Source organism: Centrocercus urophasianus, unplaced genomic scaffold (assembly GCF_019232065.1).
Source record: "Centrocercus urophasianus isolate 14NV4802_14NV808 unplaced genomic scaffold, USGS_Curo_1.0 seq_23, whole genome shotgun sequence".
NCBI lineage: Eukaryota > Metazoa > Chordata > Aves > Galliformes > Phasianidae > Centrocercus > Centrocercus urophasianus.
The window spans coordinates 1,980,444-2,004,407 of record NW_024884789.1 but is presented as its reverse complement, the minus strand read 5'-3'; the positions used below and the strand labels follow the sequence as shown (position 1 = coordinate 2,004,407).

The 23,964-nt window shown below is 50.5% G+C and overlaps 2 protein-coding genes across 4 annotated transcripts in view; both read right to left on the bottom strand.

Annotated features, from left to right (window-relative positions):
• IGDCC3 (immunoglobulin superfamily DCC subclass member 3) overlaps positions 1 to 13,800 on the bottom strand; it is an 83,351-nt gene extending 69,551 nt beyond the window's left edge. Inside the window, exons 1-2 of the mRNA XM_042823960.1 lie at positions 13,737 to 13,800; positions 5,132 to 5,437 (exon numbers count right to left, since the gene is read on the bottom strand). Of these exons, the coding sequence (XP_042679894.1) occupies positions 5,132 to 5,437; positions 13,737 to 13,800 (370 nt within the window). The remainder of the gene's footprint in view (positions 1 to 5,131; positions 5,438 to 13,736) is intronic.
• A 4,869-nt stretch (positions 13,801 to 18,669) lies between these two features.
• The window catches only part of IGDCC4 (immunoglobulin superfamily DCC subclass member 4), a 78,627-nt gene continuing 73,332 nt past the window's right edge, over positions 18,670 to 23,964 (bottom strand). For all 3 annotated transcript variants that reach the window (XM_042823949.1, XM_042823950.1, XM_042823951.1), the window contains exon 20: positions 18,670 to 22,939. In XM_042823949.1, the coding sequence (XP_042679883.1) occupies positions 22,409 to 22,939 (531 nt within the window). In that variant the 3' untranslated portion in view covers positions 18,670 to 22,408. The remainder of the gene's footprint in view (positions 22,940 to 23,964) is intronic.

Here is a 23,964-nt window from a genome sequence, read left to right as displayed (position 1 = left end):
TCAGTCTTTTTGCTCCACTCCATTTTATTTTTTCCTTCTCTTTTCCTGTAGCTCCTGTCGGGAATTTTTCCTCCCTGAGAACCACTGCTACACACCCAGAATTTGTGCTGGGTTCACCAAGACCTGTGAGCACGCAGAGCACAGACATCAGGAGGATGGAGGAAGTTTTAGGAGGAAGCTTAGGAGGAAGGGTGGTGAAGCCCTGGAACAGGCTGCCCAAGGAGGCTGTGGATGCCCCATCCCTGGAGGCATTCAAGGCCAGGCTGGATGTGGCTCTGTGCAGCCTGGGCTGCTGGTTGGCAGCCCTGCACACAGCAGGATGATCATTGTGGTCCTTTTCAACCCAGGCCACTCTATGATTCTATGACCAGCCAGAGAAGCACAGCAGGTATCAACATGAAGCCCTTCTGCTCAAACTCAATATTCAGCACCAGATAAGAAAGAGCAATAAATGCAAACACAACTGTGTGTGTGAGTGCAGGAAGCCTGGTACGCAGCACTGGATGTTAAACTGTGATAAACTGCAAGTGAACAACAGCCAGAAGTTGCTGGGAGGAGCACAACTGTATCTACAAAGCAGCAATGTGACACCAGGACACATTCTTTCCCACCAGCACGTGTCTCACACCCCAGAACAGACCACCACAACAGCATCCCATCCCAGCAGTGAGAACAGCCTCGCACGGTGCAAGCACAGGTGACAGACAGGGCTCCGCTCACATGGAAGGCACAGAAAATCCCATAGCAAACCCATGTGTTTAAGGTCTCACTTCCCAGACTCAGCCTGCGTCCCACAGTGGCACTGCCCAGGAAATACGCTGGTGACAAATTTGGTGCCACCTTATATAAACCTTAATTTTAAATGCTAACTTCATAATGAGTGGAACAAAACTGTGTAAAAACATTTCCCACTCTAAGCCTGGTTTGATCCCCCAGTATGGCCTTCTTTTGTAATTACATCCCTTTGTGATCTCCCTCTAATGCCTTGTATTGTGACCCATAAAATAATCAGCCCCCTTTGTCTCTCTCTAATCCTTTTAGACTTCCTTCTTGTCTCTACACTCTTATAAATGCTGCCATTATTTGGGCTCAGCAGCTCTTCCCACCACCCCAGAGCCTGGAAAAGGGGCTGCAGGTTAAACCCTGAATGTATTCCGCGCAGAGGAGCTGAACCCATGGGAAGAAGTGGGCTGCTTGGAAAACCCCACAACTCGCAACCTCCTCCCCTCAGCAGCAGCTTAGCAGGGAAAACAACTCGTGAGCATGCATATTCAGCAGACCTCCCTCTTTTTATATTTTGTAAACGGCCTCCAGACCCTCGGCCTGGGAGTCTGTGGGGAGAGCAGGTGACCCCAAGATAGGCTGAGAATGACCGGGGGGATGGAGGAATGGGATACAGGGCTAGATGCAGAAGGGAAGGGGTAAGGGAGCCCTGTGGGCACAGAGGATGCACGGTGCTAAGATAGGTGATGAGTGGTCCCCGATGGCAAGGCAAAGGAGGAGTGTGGCATTGCCAGCCCAGGTCTGTCCAGAGCTGCTCTCACACCCAAGCTGTCACACACTGGGCCCGTTTCAACAAGCTTCAAGAAATGTCTCTAGATCCAAGTTGCACGATTGACTTACTTTCTCTTTTCTAATCTTTTTTTAATAGCACCAGATCAAACAGTGAAAATTGCTACTCTCAGGCTGGATGCGTGCAGAGCCTGAACCAATACCCAGTTAGATGGTGATTTCCAATTAGTGGTAACTGCTTGTTATTGAGTGATATAATCAATGGGTCTTACTTCACTGGCCGGGCTGTGATTTATGATGATGCAGAGCCAGCTCCATCAAATTACAGCATTGGCAAAAGGGCTGGAAATGCCACGAGACAACATGAGGAAGGCTGAGCTGAGCAAAGTGCAGCAGTGAGAAGAAAAGTGGAATCAATAGGTAGAGCTGTAAGAGAGCCACAGGTGGCTGTGGGTCAGGGAGCTTCCAAAGGAGTGGGTCCAGAGCTCAGGGGGTGTCTTCACCCACAGCCAGGCTCTCCTGGACATCGCTGCCTCAGGAAAACATCAAACTGATACTAATTAAAACAGCACCGAGTCATGAGAAATCATGAAACTGTCATTAGGGAAAAGATCTGCATTCAATAAGCTGATCAGATCATAAAAACACTCTGCATTCCACCTCTTCAACCTCCACACCAGGCTCTGAACAGGAGCAGAGACGCCAACCGAGGGCACTTCAAGCAGTGTGCCAGGCAGAGGGTGGGAATACTGAGGCTCCTGCCTGGCTCAGCCACATGTGCACTGCTTGCACAGTCATTCAAAAGGAGGTGACAGCACAAAAATATGAGCAACGTGCTTCACACACAACTTGCCAACCCACAGAACAGACAAGATCTGCTTCCCTCCACTCCGTATCTTTGCTTATTAGGGGCAAAATACAGAAATTCCCAAAGACTTCAGGCAATTTCATCAACCCATTTGGACGAGGAAGGTTTTAAGACATGTTCGCTCCATGGGGAAACTGAGGCAGGGGAGCAATAAGATCCGGGGCGGATGGGACTGACAACACAGGCTGCCCCGTTTCCCACTTCTACACACACCTATCACCGTGGCAGAGTTACAAACTGCAGCACCTCTGTGGTTTACAGCCTGTGCCAAAGCTGTGGTCTCTTTGCCAGGGATACCTGCCCTCCCAGCGCCAGCAGAGCCGCACGCGCCGCGGCTGCGAGCCCCATATTCTTCCACTTAAACTTTGCTTCATGCCAACTGTCAGAGTACATTTGAAACATAAAAATATGATATCCAACCCACATTTCCTGAATGCAAATATGTACATTCCTCCGAGCCAAGAAGATTATATTCCAAGCAGTAATACAAAGCCGGGGTCTGTAACAGTGATATGAGACTAACAGCGTGCCTTTGAAGACAGCAGAAAGTGCAGCAGAGCTCTCGAGGGGCTCTGCTCTGTCAGATCCCTTTTATTCCTCAGTAGCACGGCCTTGATCAACTTTCAAGATTTCTGTTTGCAAAAGGTTTCTGTTTCTCCTTTGCTTTTGTGCTCAGATGTCAGGCTCAGAGGGAAGAAGAGATCAGCGCTGGGACGAGGTTTTACTCGCTGGCAGTGTTTACTTTGCTCTGCACAGGGCTGCTCAGTGCGTGGCTTTTTTCTTCCAGGCAGCCAGCACCCATGGCTTCAATGCGGTGCTCCCCTAAGATGCAGCTGACAACCCTTTGTTTGATTTGATTATCTGGAGCATGGAAGATCACTGTTACCCGCAGGTAACCACCCTGACATACAGAGGCTTGAGGGGACAGCTGGGATCTGCTCTCAGGAGGTAGAAGCAAGCCCTGTGCTGCCATCCATCACACCGGGAGCTCAGTAGGGCAGCAGGTTACACCTGCCCACAGTTTTCCCCAGTCACTCCTGTTATCAGCAGAAGCTGTGGCATCAAGGCCAGGTGCCCTACACTCTGTGCTGGCCTCACCCAGACGTCTTCTCAGAGCCTAAAGACAGAATGGGCTTCTGAGCATCTTCAGAGTGATCCCTTTTTTGTTTTGATTCACACGAAGATGGCTACGAAAGGAAATGCTATTCGGGGACACACAGCACATCACATACATATTGATGCCACTGCCGAGATAACAGTGTTTATTGACAATCTGCTATCCCAAAGGTAATTCCTCTGGCTCTCATGTCTCCTGTTTACAGGTCTGAGAAGTCTGACACTGTGCTTGCACGTCAGCCAGCTCCCAGCTCATAAATGCCAGAGCCATTCACAAAAGCGCTCTGAGGTTTAGCACTGCAAGACTGACAAGTTTTAGATCCAGCTGCTAATCTGGCACGGACCCAAAGCCCTTGGCTCCTGGACAATGTCATTTCTTACACTACTGAAAAGCTAGGTTTGCAGATGGCCACTTCATGCACTTGGGAATTGTTATACACAAGGGCTGAAGTGTTCCCTTGGTGGGCTGCCAGCGGACCCCAGCGCAGCGGGGAGCGGGACGCAGAGCTTCAAAGGGCCCCCCAGGCTGGGGACTGCCACCAGGGGACCCTGGGTCTGGCCCCATACTTTGCCATAGACTTTTCTGCTTTGCACCAAGAAAGCATGGGGTAGCTTGCATATACAATGGAAGTAGTAGTAAGGGGATTGCACGCTAAGAATAGCGAGAGCCACCTTCCAAACAAGTTGGAAGACAATTCAATAACACTTAATTTAACAGATCAACATTTGGCCAGGTCTCAGGATCTTATCGGACACCCATGTTCCCAGCTTTACAGAAATTATACTTAGCAGCAACTTCTCATTACAAGCAAAAAAGATGAGCAGCAGTCTGAGAGCAAAGCCATCTACACAAGGACAGAAGCCACAGTGAACAGCTCCTGAGCTCTGCTTCAGTCTCAGGACAGATCCACAACCAGAGCTGGCAAAGGGGGAAAGTCACCAGAATCACAGAATCACAAGGTTGGAAACAACCTGCTGGATCATCCAGTCCAACAGCAGACACCCCAAGAGGACCACAGCCACTGCAGCATTTCCAGATGCAAGGGGCTGGAGTTGCAGCCAGCCCTGTAATTCTTCCTCCCCCACCTTTAAATTTCATTCCCTCGCTGACATTTTCATCTCTCTCCTCCTCCAGGCTCACCCACCAGACTATCTGTCTGGTGTTGTTAGCCTTGCCCCCAAAGGCACTGCCACGCTTGATAGTAAATAAGACCTTGCTGCCTCCACACTGCCTGTCTTAAATAACAAAATGAGAGAAACCATGACCTTCTGAAGGTCTTCGTCTCTGGTTTGGGAAGTACTGCCTGCCAAGCAGAGTCCATCAAGCTGCAAAGCTGACCCTGGTTTCAATCTCCCTGCCGTGGGCTGGCTGCCCCCACCAGCTCAGGGCCCCATTCACCCCTGCCTTGAGCACCTCCAGGGATGGGGCACACACAGCTCTCCGGGCAGCAGTGCCAGGGCCTCACCACCCTCTGAGGAAAGAATTTCCACCTGACACCTAGCCTAAATCTCTGTTCTTTCAGTTTAAAATCATTTCTCCTTGTCCTATCACCGTCACACCACGCTTCCCAGCAAAACCAGAGCCCACAGCAGAACCACAGCACGAGGCGCAGGCAGGGCAATGCCCCTACTTACTCGCTGCCTGGATCTTCGCCTTCCGGCTCACCACCAGCCCATAATGGTTCTGTGCCATGCAGTCGTACTCGCCCTCGTCGGAGGAGCCATCTCCCCTCACCCTCTGGAAGCGGGAGACGTACAGCGAGCCGTTGGCCAACATGAAGGCGTTCTCGCTGTCCACGATCAGGGCGCCGTTCTTGCGCCACGTGATGGTGATGGGCTGGATGCCTTCCACCTGGCAGTAGAGGATCAGGGGCTGCTCCTGCACCGCTATGTCATCGCTGGGCTCCACAACGAACGCCAGCTCAGAGGAGTGACCGAAATCTGAAAAGCGAGGAGAGAGAAGGGCAACACATCAGCAACAAGATGAAGCGACAGTCAACACTAAGGCAGCTAACAGGCCATTCACGTTCCAGAAAAATAAGCAACCTTTGGGTGTGCTTCGCATCCAAAGGCTTCGCCCTCAGAATCCCAGATTTGGTTTCCAAAGGCACATCCACAGACACAGCCCTCCAAGGCTGAGATAAGTTACTGCAGAATTTGTCCCGACAACTGGCAAACCCCCCCTTCCCATCGCACAGATACACACTCCTTTACTTCTTTTGCCAACTGAACGTTTAAACTCTATGTCTTTGGCCTGCTGTGCTTCATTTGGTCCAGCACCCCTTTTTAGAGTGTAATTTGCCATACAACCATGATTAGGCACTACAGAAGGCGACAGAAACAGAGCTGTTGTTTAAAGGTTAGCCCAAAACACACGCTGACATGAAAGACCAAGAAACAGGAATCATATAAATATTTGAAGGGTGTAAACATAGTGATGGAGGCAATTTTTTTTATTTTTTTTAAGGGAAGAGCAATGAAGAAATTCCAGAAGAGCAAGAAAAGTGGTATTTCCAAGCACAGGGAAAACCATTCTGGCCGTTCTTTTGGTGCAGCTCCCACAGCTCTGCTCTGACACCCAGCTTCCCCCTTCTCCTGGGCTCCAGGGGCCCAATGCCACGGCTTCCTGCAGAACTGGGATGCATGTGGCCAACATCTCCCAGCAGACAGAAGCCACAGAATGATCTTTGGGATGCCTGCCTCTGGCAGACCCCAGCACGGCCAGGATCCCACCACAAGAAAGGTCCAACTGGGTGGAGAGCAGATCGTTAATGCATGGGAGGAGTAGGAGAGAGCTATCCTAAAAGAAGGGAGAAAAAAAAAAAGGAAAAAAAGAAAAAATGCCTGTCTTTTTTTTTTGCTCTGCAAACCCAGCGCGATTTTTTTCTTTCTTTCTGCAAATCCCCATTGCTTTCTACAGCAACTTAAATTGGATTACGGGGGATAAACATTGAGTGCAACCTGAGCCAAGGCAGATGGACGGAGCAGACAAAGAAGGCCGGGGTAGTGCAGGCAGGTCAAAGGTACTGCTGTCAAGGTATGAGTGTGTGCAGGGAATGGACAAACTCTACTTAGTGACAGACACCTAAAGCACACACTTTATTAACCCATTAAGTCTTAAAACGTCAGGCTAGCCCCAGCCATCTCAGTGATCTATCGCTCGCCGTGACTGCTCTCTTTACGAGATAGCCTTGGGGTCCTCTCTGCAAGTTACACTGCAGCCAGCACAAAGCCATCAATTACTTTATGAAAATTAAGGAATTGAGATGAATGCTCTGCATTTTTCTGCAAAGTGGACAGAGCCTCATCAGCACCAACCATGCTGGGGCCCCACTCCATGTTATGCAGGATAGGGACCCCCTCCCGCCTCCCCTCTGAGCTTCTGGCTCTCTACAGACTGACCAGGAATTTAGGATTTAACCTAAAAGACAACCAAAAGAAAACAACCAACACAAATCCTAATGAATTAAATGCCCCATCTTCCCCCAGCTCCCCTGTAATCTCAGATAAAACAGCTTGTTATTATACGTACAATAAAGGAAGTAAGGAAGAATCAACATAATTACATGCCCTTCCCACAATAGCTGTCATTATAATAACCATCATTAAGGCGTGTGATTGGAGATAATCATGTTTACCTCCATAAACATTCGGTCTGCATCCAAACCACGGGCTGCTCAAGCAGCAGCAGTGAGGGCACTCACAATTAGGACTGGTGGGACACAAAGTGGGGCAGGGATGGCTGCTGGCTGCTCCTGGGGTCTCCTTGGGACTGTGCCTCCAGGGGTGACACAGGACATCGACTGCTTTGTTCCCTACAGATGCCTGACAGCACCAGAAGCACCCCAAATTCTGGCTCCTGGGATGCTTTTCTGTCCTTGAAGAAATTCCACTGCCACTTTCCTGAGCTTCAGGGCAAGGCAACCAGCTGATGGGATGCATGAGGAGAGGGAAGCCCAGCCCCTCCTTACATCAGACAGATAACAAGTGCTAATATGGGATTAAGGGAGAAGCCAAGCTCCATCCTTCACCCCAACACCCCATATAAGCTCTGGGACGCTGCCCCATCCAGTGCTGCACAGCATAAGGAACAAGCACGAGAAACCAGCCCACAAACTGCCCAGCCTGGGGCCCATGGGCTGCTGCACAGCTGCTCTGAAGAAAGCAGGGCACAAGAGATGGTAGGAACTGGGCACCTTACATGTTTTGTCCTCTTTGAAATATTTCCCTGCATCCACTTGGCTGTAACCACAGTGGGAATTTCCACTCAGTGGGATTACTCACAAATAGCATGGATTTCAAGAACTGGGCTCTGAACAGATGAAGCTGAGGTCTGGCCTTCCAAACGGGCACTGTGGGGACACAAGTCCTCAAAGCAGACCCCAGACCTGGGATAAGAGGTGAAGGCAGCAGGATGAGGTACTGGGGATAAGGGGCAGCAGCTCCATTAGCAGCAATACCTGACCAGGCAGCAGTGAGGCACAGAAATGATGGAAAGGAAGCAAATGATGCTCTGAACATGCATGGAAACAGCAAAAGTGTGACTAACTGTGAGAGAGGAAATCACTGAGGTCATATGCATTCCCTATAGAGTCTAAAAGCCCCAGCCATGGGCTGAGTACCAAACCTGCCCATCCCACACAGCATCCCGGGCCCCAGCCCTGCAGCATTATGCTCTGCAGTGCCTCTCCTGCAAGCAGGCACGGGGCTGGAGGTGAGGAGATCACCCATCAGAGCCCCAGCCCTTTGCTGGACAACCTCCTTCTCTCCTACAGAAGGATGAAGGGAGGAAGCCTTATCAGCTCTGACATAAAGGCCACCAGAAAATTATTGGAACCCTCACCCTACAAGTCTCCTTTTGAGAAACATTTACCATCTCCCTGAGCTACACAATATGAGACGATATGTGCAAATATTTAACAAAAACTACTTCCCCTATTGATCAAGCAGACAGGCATACTCAGAGAAACCAATTAGCACTTGTGCTTTTGAACCAAGAGATTTATTTAGTGCTGAGAGAAAGAACTTGGAATTAATGGGAAGCTTAAAAGACACTTTGAAGTATATTTAAAAAAAAAAAAAAAGTTTAATTATTTTTCACTTGACACTGTGATTCATGCTCAAAGCTTCAAAAGGATTCGCTCATATCTGAGTATTGTCCTTTTCCATTTGGGAAACGTGGCGTTGGCTTTCTGTCCTGTTCTTTGGAAAGGTACAGCAACCCACCAAGAAAACCAATCCCATAGAATAGAGTGATAGAACGGCCTGGGTTGCAAAGGACCACAATGCTCATCCAGTTCCAACCCCCTGCTATGTGCAGGGCTGCCAACCAGCAGCCCAGGCTGCACAGACCCACAACCAGCCTGGCCTTGAATGCCTCCAGGACGGGGCATCCACAGCCTCCCTGGGCAACCTGTTCAGTGCCTCACCACCTCTGTGTGAAAAATTCCTCCTATTCCTATCAGGAATGCCAATCCCAAAGGCCCAGCTCCCAGCATCCTGGGGCAGGATCCCTGCATTGCCCATGGTCACGGATGGGGCCTGGGCAACCCAACGTGGTGAGGGCAATCAGCCCACTGCAGTGGGACTGGGTGATCTTTAAGGACCCTTCCAACACATCCACGACCCTACAATTCGCCCTGGTGCACAGAGCTGCCCTGCACCCAGCCCTGTCCCAGCAGCACGTCCTTGTGTGAGCAGAAAGCTCTCGTGTGCCCTCCCCTGATTTACTGTGTTTGTTCCCAATGCAACGCAGCATAAATCAGCAGCGCCCCACCAGCAGCCATCACCAAGGTTATGCTCTGGTCCTGCTTCAATACAGCCAAAAGAAAGCATCCCCACTCATGAGCAGAGATCTGGGGCTGTGGGTTGGTGTTAAGACAAAGCATCAGGAGCAGGGCAGGTTGGGATGGCCCAACAAACTACAACTCCTGCTTACTGTTGGTGCTTTTATTTTTAAGCACTCCTGCAAATGCAAAAAGGTGGAGGGAGCAGCTCTCCACAGCTGAAAGGCGTTCTCCTGCAGATTAAAACAGGTTTCAGCTGATGAAATTGGCAACCTAAAAACCCAGCTGGTGCCCCTTAAATCTCCTCCAGGCTGACCCAGACACTAACGAGAAAAGCACTACACTGCAGTAAAGTGCAAATTGGCTCTTTAGGGCATCCAGAAAAAATTTACATGCAAAGAAGAGGAGAATAGGCTGCAGCATGCCCCACGTCTTGCTGGCAGTAAAGTTTACTGGCTCAGAATTTTTTATTCCCTTTCCCTTCGGACAGAGGCTACACAAAGTGATTTCTCCGTCAGGTACCCACTTGCTATGGGACTGCAGGAGGCTCTGTGGGGATAACAGGAGATCTTGGCCACCTGATGCCAAGTTCAGCCACGCAGCCAGCATCTCTGCCCTGGGTTTCATCCAGGGAAGGCAAACCCCACTCAGAGAGGCACAGAAACAGCTCCAAATAATTTTCAGATGTTTGAGACCAGATCGGGCCAATCCCAGGAGGCTGCTTGTTAAGCACAGAGTGGAAGCAGGAAGCACTCCCAGCACAAAGGGCCCTTCCAGGACACGCTCCATGAGCCCTAAAGAAAGGGCACAGCCTGGCAGTGGAGCTGGAAAGGGCAAAGACCCTTTTCATGCTAACAGCTCTACCCACAGGAAGGAACCCCGAGCACACAGCAGCCCCATGCTGTTATCCGTTCCCCACGTGGTCAGCAGCCCCAACCTGATCTCACCTCTCATACAAACACAGAATGACCAGGGAGAGAAAGGATGAATGCGGAGCTGGGCTCAGCATGGCCAGAGGCACCCCGACATCACCGGGTCCCATCGCATCGCCCTGAAATTTGTGTGCAGTGCTGGTGGGCAGGAGCACGCAATGCACAGGGAGAGGCAAGGTCCTTCTGGAGGCACAGAGCTTTCTGCACGTGTTAAACACTTTGAAAGCCTTCACCACAGCGTGTTCTCAGGAAGCACCCCATTCCCTCCTCCCTCATTTCGCTTCCCTCTCCCTCTGCTCCATCACCTCCCACCCCACAGCTCTGAAATTTGGGATGGAGGGAAACACCACCTCAGTCATCTCAACGCACAGCTGAGCACTGCAGCACTCCCTTAGGTCCAAAAGCAGAGTGAAACCCAACCACTCCTCTCCTGTTTTGTGCACTCTCAGGCTTCAGCAGCAAAGTTCCTCATACAGAAACATCCCCCATGTGCAAAAAGCCAGAAAGGCAGCAAATCCTCCACTCTGGCTTTAAGTTACCAGCACAGGAGCACGTTGGCTGATAAGTGAGCGGGCTCCTCTTAATGCAGAAGCAAGGCAGAGCAGCACGCTGTGCGCTTTGCCAACATGCCTCCCTCTTCTCTTAAAGTGCGATTATTGACATGTTTGCCTCCTTAAACCATTGGTTTTATGTGCTTGCCAATGGCTCCTGAACACGTGCAAACAATTATTTTTATTTTCTTGCAAAACCAAAATGTTGCATATTCTTTTGGATAAACCAAGCTCGGGTAGGTTTTCATGAGCCCCGCTCCATAATTTATTAGTTTCTAAACTCTGTAAAACTAAAAGCTCCAGTAAAGTTCAAATAAGTTTGTGATTTCAAAGTAATTTTGAGCAGACCGTTCGTGTTCCTGCCCAGCACTATTCAGCTGATTTCAGTGGGAATTCTTCATCTGCAGAGGGGGGGCTCCGGCATTGTTCTGTTAGATCAAATAAAAGGACAATATCCGGGGTCAGAAGCCCAGGAGCGCAAAGCACGAGGAAATTATGGTGGGGGAAGGGGACACAGGAGAAGCATCTCCTGCCCCAGATCCGCTGCTGGCTATGGAATGGAACCGCTGGGGCAGTGCATGGCTTTGGGGCCACACCAACACTGGCAGCAGCTTTGTGTGATAGCCACTGCCCCACTGCCCCACGTCACACTGCCATCACAACCAGCACAAGGCACGGCTTTGCTGCCCCAGCGTTACACACAAAGGTGTTCCTGTTGGAAAGTGGGATGGGAGGAGATGGGGCTGCGAGCCCCAGGTTTGGGCTGCAGGGGGTCAATGCTCAGCACTGTATGTGCTGTGAAATGGGGCTCTGCAGAGCAAGAAATCACAGGGAGCAAAGCTCAGGCAGAGGGAAAGGAAGCAGAAGGCTTTCTCATGTACACACGCGTCGGGGGAAAGGTGTTGCAGCTCTCTGCTGGGCTGCTCTGCACTGCCTGCACAGGGGTGCAGCAGCCAAAACTGGGATCGAGCAAAGAGAGGCAGGGACCCAGGCTGCAACTTTGGATACTCTGCCACCATCCACTCCTAACGAGAGCAGGAGCTCGCAATGTGCATGACAAGTAACAAGGCAAAGAGCCATCCGATCAGTGCAGCATTTCCAGCTCCCTGTGCTGGGGGTGGCAGGGTGGATTGGGGGCACCAACCTGCCCTGCAGCCCCATCCTTCAGCTGGCTCTCAAATCCCCCAAAGGAAGCTCAGTATGGGTGGCACCAGCAGACACAAGCCCTACACTGGTCCCAAACGCAGCACCGGTCCCAGTGACACACACAGACCGCCCTGCTCTGGGGAAAGCAGCAGCCCTCTGCCCAGAGCTTCTCCTGTTGGACCCCTCAAGAGAAACAAAACTCAAACGCGGGCTCGAATTTCATCCACTGTCTTTGAGCGGTACTGAGGAAATGATACCAGATACCCTCTTAGATATATTGAGAAAAAATTGTGTATTGTGTTACACCAATTTAGCAGAAGGAAGTCCTTTCTCACATCAAAAACCAAAAACACAAAGCCACGCAGAGCAGGACTTAGTGAAAGCTTACGGCTTCAATAATTCAGAAGTTAAGCCTACTTAAATATAAATGACGACGCTTAATTCCGAGGCTGCTACTGAGCACAGCCCTAGTATCCTATGCCTGCCTCTGAATGCTGGGCTCAGCAAGAAAGAAAAAAGCTGCCCACCAACCAAAACAAAGAGCTCCAGGAAATTAAGAGGGAGAAAAGAAAGAAAAAAAAGAAAAAGCAAATAGAGTCCCAGTGCTGAGCGCATCCAACGCGCTGCGTTTGAGCCGCGTTTATGGGAGCCAAGCGGGCGGGAAGGGCGAAGCACACCGGCCAGCACCTGCGCTCATCGTCCCCATCCGTCCCTTCTACCCCGGCCGCAGGAGGCTGTTTGGGACGCAGCCGTACCTCACTGCTAAACACAGCGAGGGTGGGGGGAAACCTCAGCGCTGCAAAACTTCTCACGCAGAGCCAAGCGTCCGTGTTGGTCCTTTACAACCGGACAGCGCGCAGCCCAGGGGCTGCCCTACCGAACCGCAGCAGAACGCAACACGGGACAAGGAGACAGCGGCAGGCAAAGAACCGGGCAAACCCAGCTCAGTAAGGGTTTGCTTTCAACGATTCTCTCCTTTTCTCTCCCCCTTAAAAAAGAGGTACATTTGCAGCCAACCCCAGCAGTGCTGCAGAACCCATGCCTTCACATCCCCTCGCATCCCCCGCAGGTTGCTCCCGTTTCCCAGCACGAACCGCTGCGAACCACGTGGCGAAGTCTGCGCCGGGAACAGCCCGCAGCCCATCTCAGGACGCCCCGCATCGCAGCCGATCTCCCGCACCCTCCGCTGCCTCTGCCCGCACCGGGCTGTCTCAAGCAGTTTCCACATTGCTTTACGCGGCTGCTGAGCAGAAAGAGGGCACGGGAGGCACGAGAAGCACCGCGCGGCAGCACCGCTCCGCAGCAGCGCGGCACAGCGCGAGCCCCGCGTCGTGTCAGCGGGAAGCGTCCCGTGCGCTGCGTGCAGGCAGCTCTGCGCGGTGCACGGGCTGCACACCGAGCCGGGGAAGCACGGGCACGGCATCGCGGGGTTCAGATCGGCGCGTGCCGCTCTTACAGCCGCCGAAGCACCGCTCGGTCTCATGCCTGCAGCCGCGGCTTCGGCCGGGCGCAGCGCTCAATGCGGCCGGGCCCCCAGCGGGTCGGGGGCCGCTCTGTCTGGCAGCCCCGAAATCTCAGCCCCACGGCCCCGTCCTTCCATCCCATGTACGGACGGTACCGCGGGCGGCGCCGGGCCCCGCTCAGCCCAACGGGAGCCCGACGGAGCGGCGGTGGCCGCAGGCGGGGAAGGGGCCGGGAGAGGCGGGGGGTCCCAGAACGGAGCGCGGAGCGGGGGCTGAGCCCATTCAATGAAGGGGGGTGAGGAACCGACCGACGGACAGAAAGCGGCGACGGCTGCAGGTCCCGCCGCTCCCCACGCCCTTACCTCCGCAGCAGAGCAGCAGCAGCCCCAGCAGGCGGGCGGGCAGCGCGGAGCCCCGCGGGGCCATGGCATCCCGGGCGGGCGGCTCGGCTCCCCGCGCCCCACCGAGAGGGAGCGGCCCAGGAGGGAGAGGAGAGAGGCGAGAGCCACCCTCCAGTGGAGAGAAGAAAGAGAGAAAGAAAAACTAAAAAAAAAAAAAAAGAACACCAAACAACCAAAAACGGGGGTGAAGAAAGCAAAAAGCGGATTTCAGCGCAGCTCCCCTCCGAGCGAGCACGCCGCCGCGCCGGGCGGGCGGGGGGCGGTGCTGAGGGAGCGGGGCCGGCGGGGGCGGGCAGCGCCTTGCGCCATCTTGCGTGTCCGCCCGCCGTGCCGCGCTGCGCTCCGTCAGGGGCCGCGCGCCTATCGCGTGGGCGCCGCGCCGTCCCTCGGGGCTGTGCTTTGCCGGTGTTCCCTCAGCAGAACCGCCTCGGGGGTCTCCCACCGCCGTTCTCCTGTGAGGGTCTTCCTCGCCCGAGCTGCCCCGTGGATCACCGCCGAGGCATCTGTCCTCTCCGGTCTCCCTTCGCTACTGCTCGGTCTCTTCGCCGCAGCTGCCTCACGGCTTTCCTCTGAGCGGCATTCCCTCATGATGTCCTCTCACCATCTTCCCTGGTCTCCTGACTGCTCTCCCTTCGCCGCTGTTTCCCCACAGGTGGCGGTTGGCTGGGGCAGCCCATGCGATCAGTAGAATCACAAGGTTGAAAACAACCTGTCAGATCATCTAGTCCAACCGTCTTCTCGTTACTGTTGCTACCACAAAGTAAACCATAGGGCTTAGGGGATGTAGGGGGTTGTTCTCATCGTGGCTGCCTCAGACCTGGCCCCTCGCTGCACCCGTCGGTGCTCAGTCCCTGTGTTGGAAATGGTGCCCAGTCCTGCAGCACACGGTGAGCTCAGAGCTCTTGGCTGCAGTGCTTCCCAGTGATTGCCTCAGCTGTGCTCGCACCTGGGGGCTGCCTCTTACCCGCCTACAGGGATGGTAACCACAAACCTGGCGTTAAACTGGGCTGCAAAGAGAAAAGGTGCTGTTGAGATGGAGCAGCTTCAGACTGCTCTGTCGTGGGTTTCATTCTCAGGCTATCTTGGAAACCCAGACTGCCCACTGAGTTGGTTGTCAGTGCAACCAACTGCAGAATTGCATCTGCAGAGAGCGGGGCAGTGCGGTTGCAGGGTGGCAGCTGGGAAGAGATCCCAAATCTGGGGAGGCACAGAGGACAGGCATGACAAAGCAGCAGCTTGGCTTGTCCCAGCCCAGCGTTCCTTATTCTAAGCACCATGATGTGACTTAGCTGGGTGAATCATACAGCCATACTGCCTTTGAAGGTGCTCCTGTATTCGATGAACAACCCAGCGAGGAAGGACTCAGCAGGGGATGAGGTGCTCAAATCCTACAGCAACCTGAAGATAACGTCCCAGCTTATGTCATGAAATGAGGTAACAACGCTGCCCAGCTCTCAGCCCTAATGCCAGAACAGTACCTTGCTGACACAGAATCACAGAATCACAGAATTGTAGGGGTTGGAAGAGACCTCCAGAGATCATCGAGTCCAACCCCCTGCCGAAGCAGGTTCCCTACACCAGGTCACACAGGTAGGCATCCAGGCAGGTCTTGAACATCTCCAGAGAAGGAGACTCCACCACCTCCCTGGGCAGCCTGTTCCAGTGCTACCAGTCCTCCCACTGGTGCTGCCCAATACTCTGCCCCTCTCTGCAAACACAACTTCCACTCATCATAATCATCGTTAGTGAAGTCATCTCTTCAGTGACCGCTCAAAGTCTTTTGTGTGTTTGTCTGAGGGCAGAGGGGGCAGACAACAGGAAAAAAAGAAAAACAACAGAATTAGATCTTAAGTCTAATTCTTTGCACCAAAACAGGTTACTAATCCTGCCTGGGTCGAAAACTGATGAGAAGACGTTGTAAAGACAGGCAATGGATAGAGACATCTCCCTGGATGGTGCACTCTGATGCGGTGGAGCCGGTTAGCATGGAAAGGAGACGTCACTGCATCTGCTCCACATTAAAGGTTTGCTCATTTAGAGTAGAACTGATCTGTAAGAAGTTGCTTTCAGTGGGGAAGAATTTGCTCTGGGCTGAACTGGCCCTGTTGGCCCCTCAGGAACATCTGAATTCCTGCACCGTTGCTGACCTTTTGCACAAACTCTGCTCCTGCTTCCTGCTCCCCAGCCGTCTCCCTGGCTGCCACCATGCAAGCATTTCTCTATCACTCACAGCCACTACAGGCTCATAGCAGCTCCAGGGACGCTAACAGTGTGGTAAACATCTCCAGAGTCTGACCAGCCCCAAGGATTTCTTGTCAGAATCAATAATTCTAAGGGAAAAAAAAAAACAAACAAACAAACAAAAAAACCCCCAACCCACCACAGTGTGTTTTGTAGTGCTTCTTTCCCCCAGAAGCCTGATTTTGGATGCTTTTGCTCCTGTGCGTAGGTGATGGCAAGGGTGGCAGTGGCAGGACACAGGACTGGGGACAGGCAGCCATCTCTTCGAGGGCATGACTCAGTGCAGCCCACATCTTGCAGCTGACATGGGTGACACCACTGGTGTCACATTTAGAAATCCCAAGTGTGCCCAACAATGGGACTCATGTTCAAAGCAATGAGATTTTCAAAGAAAAATGCAAGTTTGCAGCCTTTCTTAGAGTTACTCGAGGACAGCATCTGGAGCACTCATGTTTTTCTGTGCTCTTCTGTAACTATGAGGGCTTAAAAAGTTTTGTAGTGGTGGACCCAGGAATTTGTTTATCACGCTGTGAGCAGAAATCTGAAAAACGGTCCCTCATGCAGAGGGGTCCGAGCACCATCTGTCTGTTGTCCCCCTCAGAAGTTACCCAAGTTATCCTCCATGAGAAGCAGCTCAAAGGGCTCAGCTCACCGCCTGCTCAGTGAACTTCTATCAGTGCCAGAAGTGCTCCTGATTTACACCAATTAATTGCAGACTGAGGTCCCCAAGACACCATTAGTAATTTCAGGGAACGAAGCGGGAGATTAACCTGTCTGAATTAACTCCATTTATTATTCTCAGTGCAACTGTGGTTTCCCTGTCTGCTAACAGTCTGGGAGCTTTTCGCTTCCATAAATATAGGTGGGGTTTTGACGTCTGTTTTGTGATCTGTGTCATAGGAGAGCCAAAACCAGGGCACCCATCTGGAGGTACCGAGCTCTGCCGCTCCTGGGAAGTGCTCCTGGAAGCTGCTTTTCAGCATGAAAACTCTGCTATCCGTGCTCAGGGCTGTGGCTGGGATCAGCTCAGGCTGTGTGACAGAGGGGTGATGACATGGTGTTGCTGTATGTCCTTGGTCAGACCTCTCTCCCTCAGGCATGGCTGTAAAATACTGCACGGAGGCATGCTGCTGTTTGGAAAGCCTGGGAGAGGCTTTATAACTGCTTTATAACACATTGCTTGCAGTGCAGAGTGTAGTATGGGGTGCGTGCAGCTGTGGAGCATCATCCCAAGCCACCTCCCTGCATCACAGCCCTTTGCCTCATTGTGCCACTTCCCACCAAGCTGAGCTGGGCAGCGTTCTATACCGGCTGCTTACCGACTGAGCTGACCAGAGCCTTGAGCTCAGTGCAGTGATTGCCAGCTGCATCACAGCACTGGATACAGGGGTGATAACAGAATGAAATGCAGACAGATGCCTTGCTCTTACCTTCACTCCTCTGTAATCCCAGTTCCCCTGTAACTGCTCTGTCTGTGAATCCCTCTGCTGTTAACTCAGTTGCTGCCTTGTTTCCAGTTGTCCCACTCAGCAGCATCACACTGAGAAGTGGGACAAGCAGTCAACCCCCCACAAAGGTCCTTCCTCGCTCATTACCTGTCATTAAGAGAAAGACTCATTGGAGTTACAGTTTGACAGAGTTCCCTTCAACCACCATCAGAGAACACTATGCTAAGTGCAGATTTATTACCACTGTAATGCAGATAAAATGAGATTTTATGGCCCTGTAGTCCTGGAAGCATAAAGCAATAATGGAAGCTATCTACTCAAGTAGGGAATGCATCCTAGAAAGAAAGGGAGATGCACGGGAGGTTAATAGCGTTCCTCAGGCACTGCCAGGCATCTTCTCACCAATCTGGCTGGACACAAGCCACTAAGTGTTTAATTCAGTGCATCGTCTAAGAGAGGTCCCACCGTTTGTTTGCTAGATGCTTCTGCTTATTCTCCAAATAAAATTCCTCAATAATGTAATGGATAAAACTGGAGGGTTTGGGTTTGTTTTGTTTGTTTGGTTTTTTTTAATAGGAATCAGCTCAATAGCTGAGAAATGAGCAAGCATCAAGAAAGACCTGCTGACCCCAAACTGTGCCTGAAATCCCACCAGAGTGATGTCTAAGGAAGAAAGCACTCACCACCATAACACTCCCAGCCTCCATGGTTACAAGCTCAGGCACTGATGTGAGCATGAATCCCGAGTCCTGCTCCCACCAGCAAGCACTGCAGCTGCAATATAACCTCCAGTTAGCAGACCAGACACTGGTTCTGGGGTATTTGCCTCCACTCTTTCCATCAGTGATCTCTATTAGCTCACACAGATGAACAAGTCCTGCATCAGTCGGGTATGGGCTGCAGAGAGGTGGTGAAACCTATGCCATCTTCTCACTGTGACCCAGCACAACACCAGAGGCACTCTGCCACGGAGCCTCAGGGCTCTCAGCTGCAAGGTCTTGCTCAGATCCATCGTGAGTTCCTCAGGTAAGCATGAGGAGATTGGAGATGTAAGCAAATGCACATGCGGTCCCTCTCACACCACAAGGCACAGCTCTAGTCAGGCTGCAGAGATACACAAGCATTGGGGCAGGATCAGCCTTCCACAGCAAAACTCTTCCTCAGAGCAAGAGCTGCAAAAGATGGATTCATGAGACAAATTCCACTGGTTTTCTGTTGTGCGTGTGAGGTTTTTTAGGGTTTTATTAATAATCCATTAGTTAAGGAATATAAGGACAACGTTTTCTTACACTTTAGCACTCGAGTATTTGTGGAGTAAGAACAGTCTCTGAAGAAAGAAAGTTATAATTAAGTACAGCATGGAACCAAATACAGACACAATCTTCAAACAAGACCAAGCTCTGGTTACACATCCTTATGCACTGTGCAGAAAGTGAAACGAAATTTAATTTTAAAATATTAGCATAGGAACATGATAACAGAACTAGATGGTAGGTTTCTGCTGGACTACACACCTCTTTTCTAACAAGGGTATTGATTAGAAAAGACACAACGATCCCTTCCAAACATCTATTTCTAATGAGATCAAAAACATACACAGCGATCCACTACAATGGGTGTTTTCTTATAGGTGTGTTCATGGGCTGATCTCAGGATTATTAGCTAGTAACATAACAAATTCTCAAAGCCTAGGTTATAAGTTAGCTCATCTTAACTATTTAAACCAGAACCTTACTGTCTGTTAAGTAAGAAATCAAATTGCAAAGTTGAGATATTCAGCTCAGTCGTGTATTTCATCTAACAAAGATCTAAAAGAAGAAAAGGATAAGAATTGTGACTCACAGCAGCATGGAAATATACAGTTGTGTAGCCAAACGGTAACATTAATACCACAAAATTATGCCAGAGAGACAGATTTGACATTTTAACAAAGTAAAACAACACACACTGGCAAAAAGCTGAATAGCAATAACCTTTAGTGTTACTGGAAGGGAGAAAAGGGGGAAGGGAGCCTGATGATTAGGAACATATATTAAGTACAATGGGTAATTAAAGGTATCAACAGTTTGAGCGTCTGTGAGAAATTTGCAAGAAAGCTACTTATTTCATGATAAAAAAATATACGCACTGGTTGTTTCAAGCTTTACATGAAATGTATGTTATCTGTCTTCTTCCTTTCACTTCTAATCCAGTCCCACATGTGCCCAATCAGCATGGGGGGGACGACTGGGGTACAGCTGCACCAAACGAGGGCACAGAGATCAGCTTTGCTGCTGCCAATCAGCAGTGATCTCTTGTTTCTGAGAGACCTGCTCTGATTTCTGCAGCTGAGGTTTGCTGCCTCAGTCCACTGTCACGCAGCACCTGGACATCCAAGCTTCATGCTTCAGAAGCCTCAACATGAGGAAACAAAGAATTTCTGTGGTGCTTAAGGAGAGCACTCTGCTCTCAGACTATGCAGCTAACCCAGTGGTTTGGGACTTGCCCAAGATGATCCAGGTGAGCAGTGCCACACCATGCTTGCTTGTGCGGGCTTCCATGACAGGCAGGGATGGATAATGGGCTAATCAGCATTGCTCAGCCCATGGTTATGTGATTCCTAAAGCTGGTACAGACAAAGCAGAGGGTGGATGTACCTAGGAGTGTCCCTATGGCACAGCCCCTCATCAGCCACGGGACTAAGCCTCCATCCACACAAGTCCTCTGTATGGAAAGATCAGGGCTGACACGTGACCTGCCCCAGATACAGCATGACCACAGGAAGCCAGCAGAGCTCCAACATCCATTGTGCCTGCTGTGGGCCCAACTCCTCCTGGCACTGCCCTCCAGCAGTGGGATATCAGTGGAAGTAATCCTTTGACGTGCTTTCATGCTTGCAGATGCCAACTTGGCTTTGGAGATGAAAGAAGTCACAGATATTCTTCTAGAGCGAGCTTTTTTGGAGCGTGGTCTTCATCTCCTTTTGCACACCAAAGTTAGCATGGCTTGTCCAGGCAAGGACTCCCCCACGAAACTGCTCAGCTCAGGTCCAGCTACAGAAATCTGCCCCCACCTCCACAGCTGGTGCCTGATAGTCCCCAGTTGGAGGGTTTACACTCCTGCAATTGCATCCGCTCTCATATAACTGTGAATGACCCTTATTGCCTGCAATAACACTTCACTGCCTTATCGGTAACACTGCTAAGTTGTTAGTTTCAAAGTCTTGTGGCAGTGAGTTCTTGGAGGTTAATTATGCACTTCCACTGCCCAGTTATCATGGCTTTCTAGCTTCATGCATTAACTCCTGCCTAGCAATGATTTCCAGCCTCTGCTTTTCAGCCATGGTGCTTCAGAGCCCAGAACAGCATTTCTGAGACTCCTGGGCTGGAGTCGCTCCAAACACCAACTGGAGCAGCTGAGTCAACAAGTAGAAGTACAGACGTGTAACAGAGTGTCATGCTGGGGGGAGAAACTGTAGGATGGGGAAAGGTGGAAGCTTCAACAACAGCTTCCCAACAGTGTACATGGAGGCTTAGAGGTTCCCTGCTGAACAGCAGTCTGGCAGCAAGGACAAAAGCTGGTCCAGCTCAGCTCCAACGCAGGGCACATTGAGAGGGTTCTCAGAAACGATGAGAAATTATCTCCTGTTCATCCAAAACCTTCAGCAAGCTCACTGCTTATGGGAGGCCGAGTTGCTCTCTGGAACTTGAGCATGAGTGGTCTCCATTTGAGCACAAAAGATGTCCCCAGGCTCACAAGTTAATTTTGTAATTGTTGGTTCTTTTCTTCCTCTTTGCTAGCATAAATTTCTTAAAGAAAAACTGATCAACATCCTGCCAGCTGAAGCAGTCTCCTTTGGCCAGCTCCTGTAAAACACAGTCCTACAAAGAAACACAACCCCCTCCAGCTGTAGGGAACGTGTCTAAGCAATACTTAGAAACAAAGCAAGATAGACATCAGCTCTGCAGCACTATTCAAAAAAATAGTCAACAACCAGTGCAAACATATTCTTTAGAAAAAGGCAGTATAAGAATAAGTTAAAACCTATAATGGACTATAACAAAAGAGTAGATCTACTGCTTTTTTCTCCAACAGACATGAGGTAGTTGTGTTGTTAGGGAGGACAAAAAAAACAAAGGAAAGAGAGAAGTAGTAAAAATGCTACTCTATACCACACGCTACTCCACTTCATAAAATTAAATAATATAAAGATGCTCCAAGGAAATAAAAATACATGTCGTACATTAAAAGGACAGATGCGTACCTAAAATATTAGGTACAAGAACCTTCATAAAACAAAGTCCAGGTTGGTGAAATGACCCAGACACCAAAGAAGGTTCTATACAGTACAAGTTGTTAGAGGCACTCGTAGAGTGTGTAATAAAAGGCCACTACATCAGCCTGCTAGCAATGGTTACTGTGGCAGCGTACCAAGAGAGCCTTATAATCCTTTTAACCACGGGAGGGCAGAAAAGGCTGGTGGTTACAGCTCTGTTTGTTGCATTGGTTCCACCCCCGTGTGGGACTCTGACAAAGTCCATCCCAACACCAGAAGGCAGCAGGTAGTCCAAGGCCTCCGTGGACAAGAGAAGTTGAGGAGACTGGCTCAGCACACCGTGCCTCTTGCCAGGCGTACAGGGGCCTACAGTGAGGTGATGGCACCAGCCCAACACAGAAGGCTCTGCTCTAGCTGTGGTTTCATGTCAGTCTTCGGCAGACACCTCAGTTCTGCTCCCAGAACACCAGGTTGCTCATTAGCTTCAGCAGAAAGATGGGCCCTTATCAGTCTACCTACTGATTTCTTGAAGGCGATATGTACAGCTGACAGGTCCTAACCCCGTTCTGGTGAGATGCTGCACCTTCTTAGCTCGATCCAGTGAACCGAGGGCATGCAGTACCTCAAGGGAACAGGCCCTTAGCGGTGCTTCTAGCTCTCCCATGATCAAAATCAGATTAGTTTACTCTTCAATGATTGTGGACACATGCTATGTTCTCAGATGCTGAGGATGAACTGGTTAAACCAGAGTTACTACACAGGGGAGCCTCCTCTGGGGCCACAGATAGCGCCTGGCACTTGACTGCCTGCACATCCCCCCTGCCTTCCGGGATGGAGTCCAAATCTCCACTCTCCACTGAATCCAAACTTTCCCCGTTCCTGTGGAAGCCATTGGTGAGCCCAGGGATGCAAACGGCCTCTGCTGTGTTAGTCTGTCTGGTGGCATACAACAGCTCATCCTGGGTCTGAGCCTCCACGCTGCCCGAGCAGTCCATCAATGCTTGGAGAGCATCCTGCTGGGTGCTGGGAGAGCTGGGGAGAGCCAGGTCACCAGAGGAAAACTCTTCAGGGTCCTGCTCCTCGGTTTCTGTCTCTTGAGTATCCAGGGTGCGCAGCTGGGAGTCACAGTCTCTGTCGGAGGCTGAAAAATCAGAATGAACAATGACCTCTGCTTCCACTTGGTGGAGGCTGGCTGGCGGGTGACTCTTCTTTACTTCATTCTGTTATCAGAAATGGGGAGAAAGAAAAAAAAAGCCATGTCAATTAATTGAGGCTGTGACCTAACCAAGCACTGCAACGTGTGGGTTTTTTTAATTCCAGAGTGCAATGGGATGTACACCTGCTGCTATTAAGCATTATCTTGATATGTTTCTCAGAGCTGAAGCCTTAAGAAGCAACTTAGATAATCTCAGGATCATTATTCCTGTTTTACATTTGGGAAAGCAAGTCCCAGGGGTGATCTGCCCAAGGTTTCTTGGCAGGCTGGAGCAACCACTCCTCCAAGCCTCTGTCAGACAACAATTTTCAAAACTCACCGCTCCATTTCCATATTGACAACCAGATTTCAAGAGCAGCACTTCAGAAAATTGGCTGCTGAGAAAGCTTGTGGTAAAGACCCACACCAAGGCTCCCTTCCCTTTTCTGGTTTAATCTTGGTACATGACACCAAAGGTTTGCTCATTTGCTCATTACAACCCTTGTCACAACTTGCAAGGGTTGGTATAAATTCAAACACTTCAAATCAGAAAGAAAGCAGTTAACTTCTGCAGAGTTTAAGCAGAATTCAGGCTATAGGTCTCCACAAGCCTGGCTAACAGGTCACTCATTCTGCCAAATTATCATCCAGTAATTCAACAGTCAAACGAGTTTGGAAGGTCCCAAAGAGCTCTTCAGGCAAATCAGTGCTCAGACTCTGCACTGTGTGATTTAGGAGTAAGAAGACAATTCAAAGTATGGAAGTGAGATATCTCGTGTGTAATTTGTGCCTTCTGTTGAAGGCAATTTTTTTGCATCATTTACATATTTTAACAGTTTTCCCCTTTTGTTGACAAACTCCGATGGATAAGCTGTGCTGTAAACAGTGCCCTGTAATTGGGTTGTAAAACATCATCTTAACTCTATCCACAATGTTAATTACATCCTGTGTATAATTGATTTTCACACTACTATCTAGGAAGAAAACATAGGTGGGTTACTTAGAAGTATTTGTTGGGGGTGAGCTTCTTAAAGCAGTAATTAGATCCAC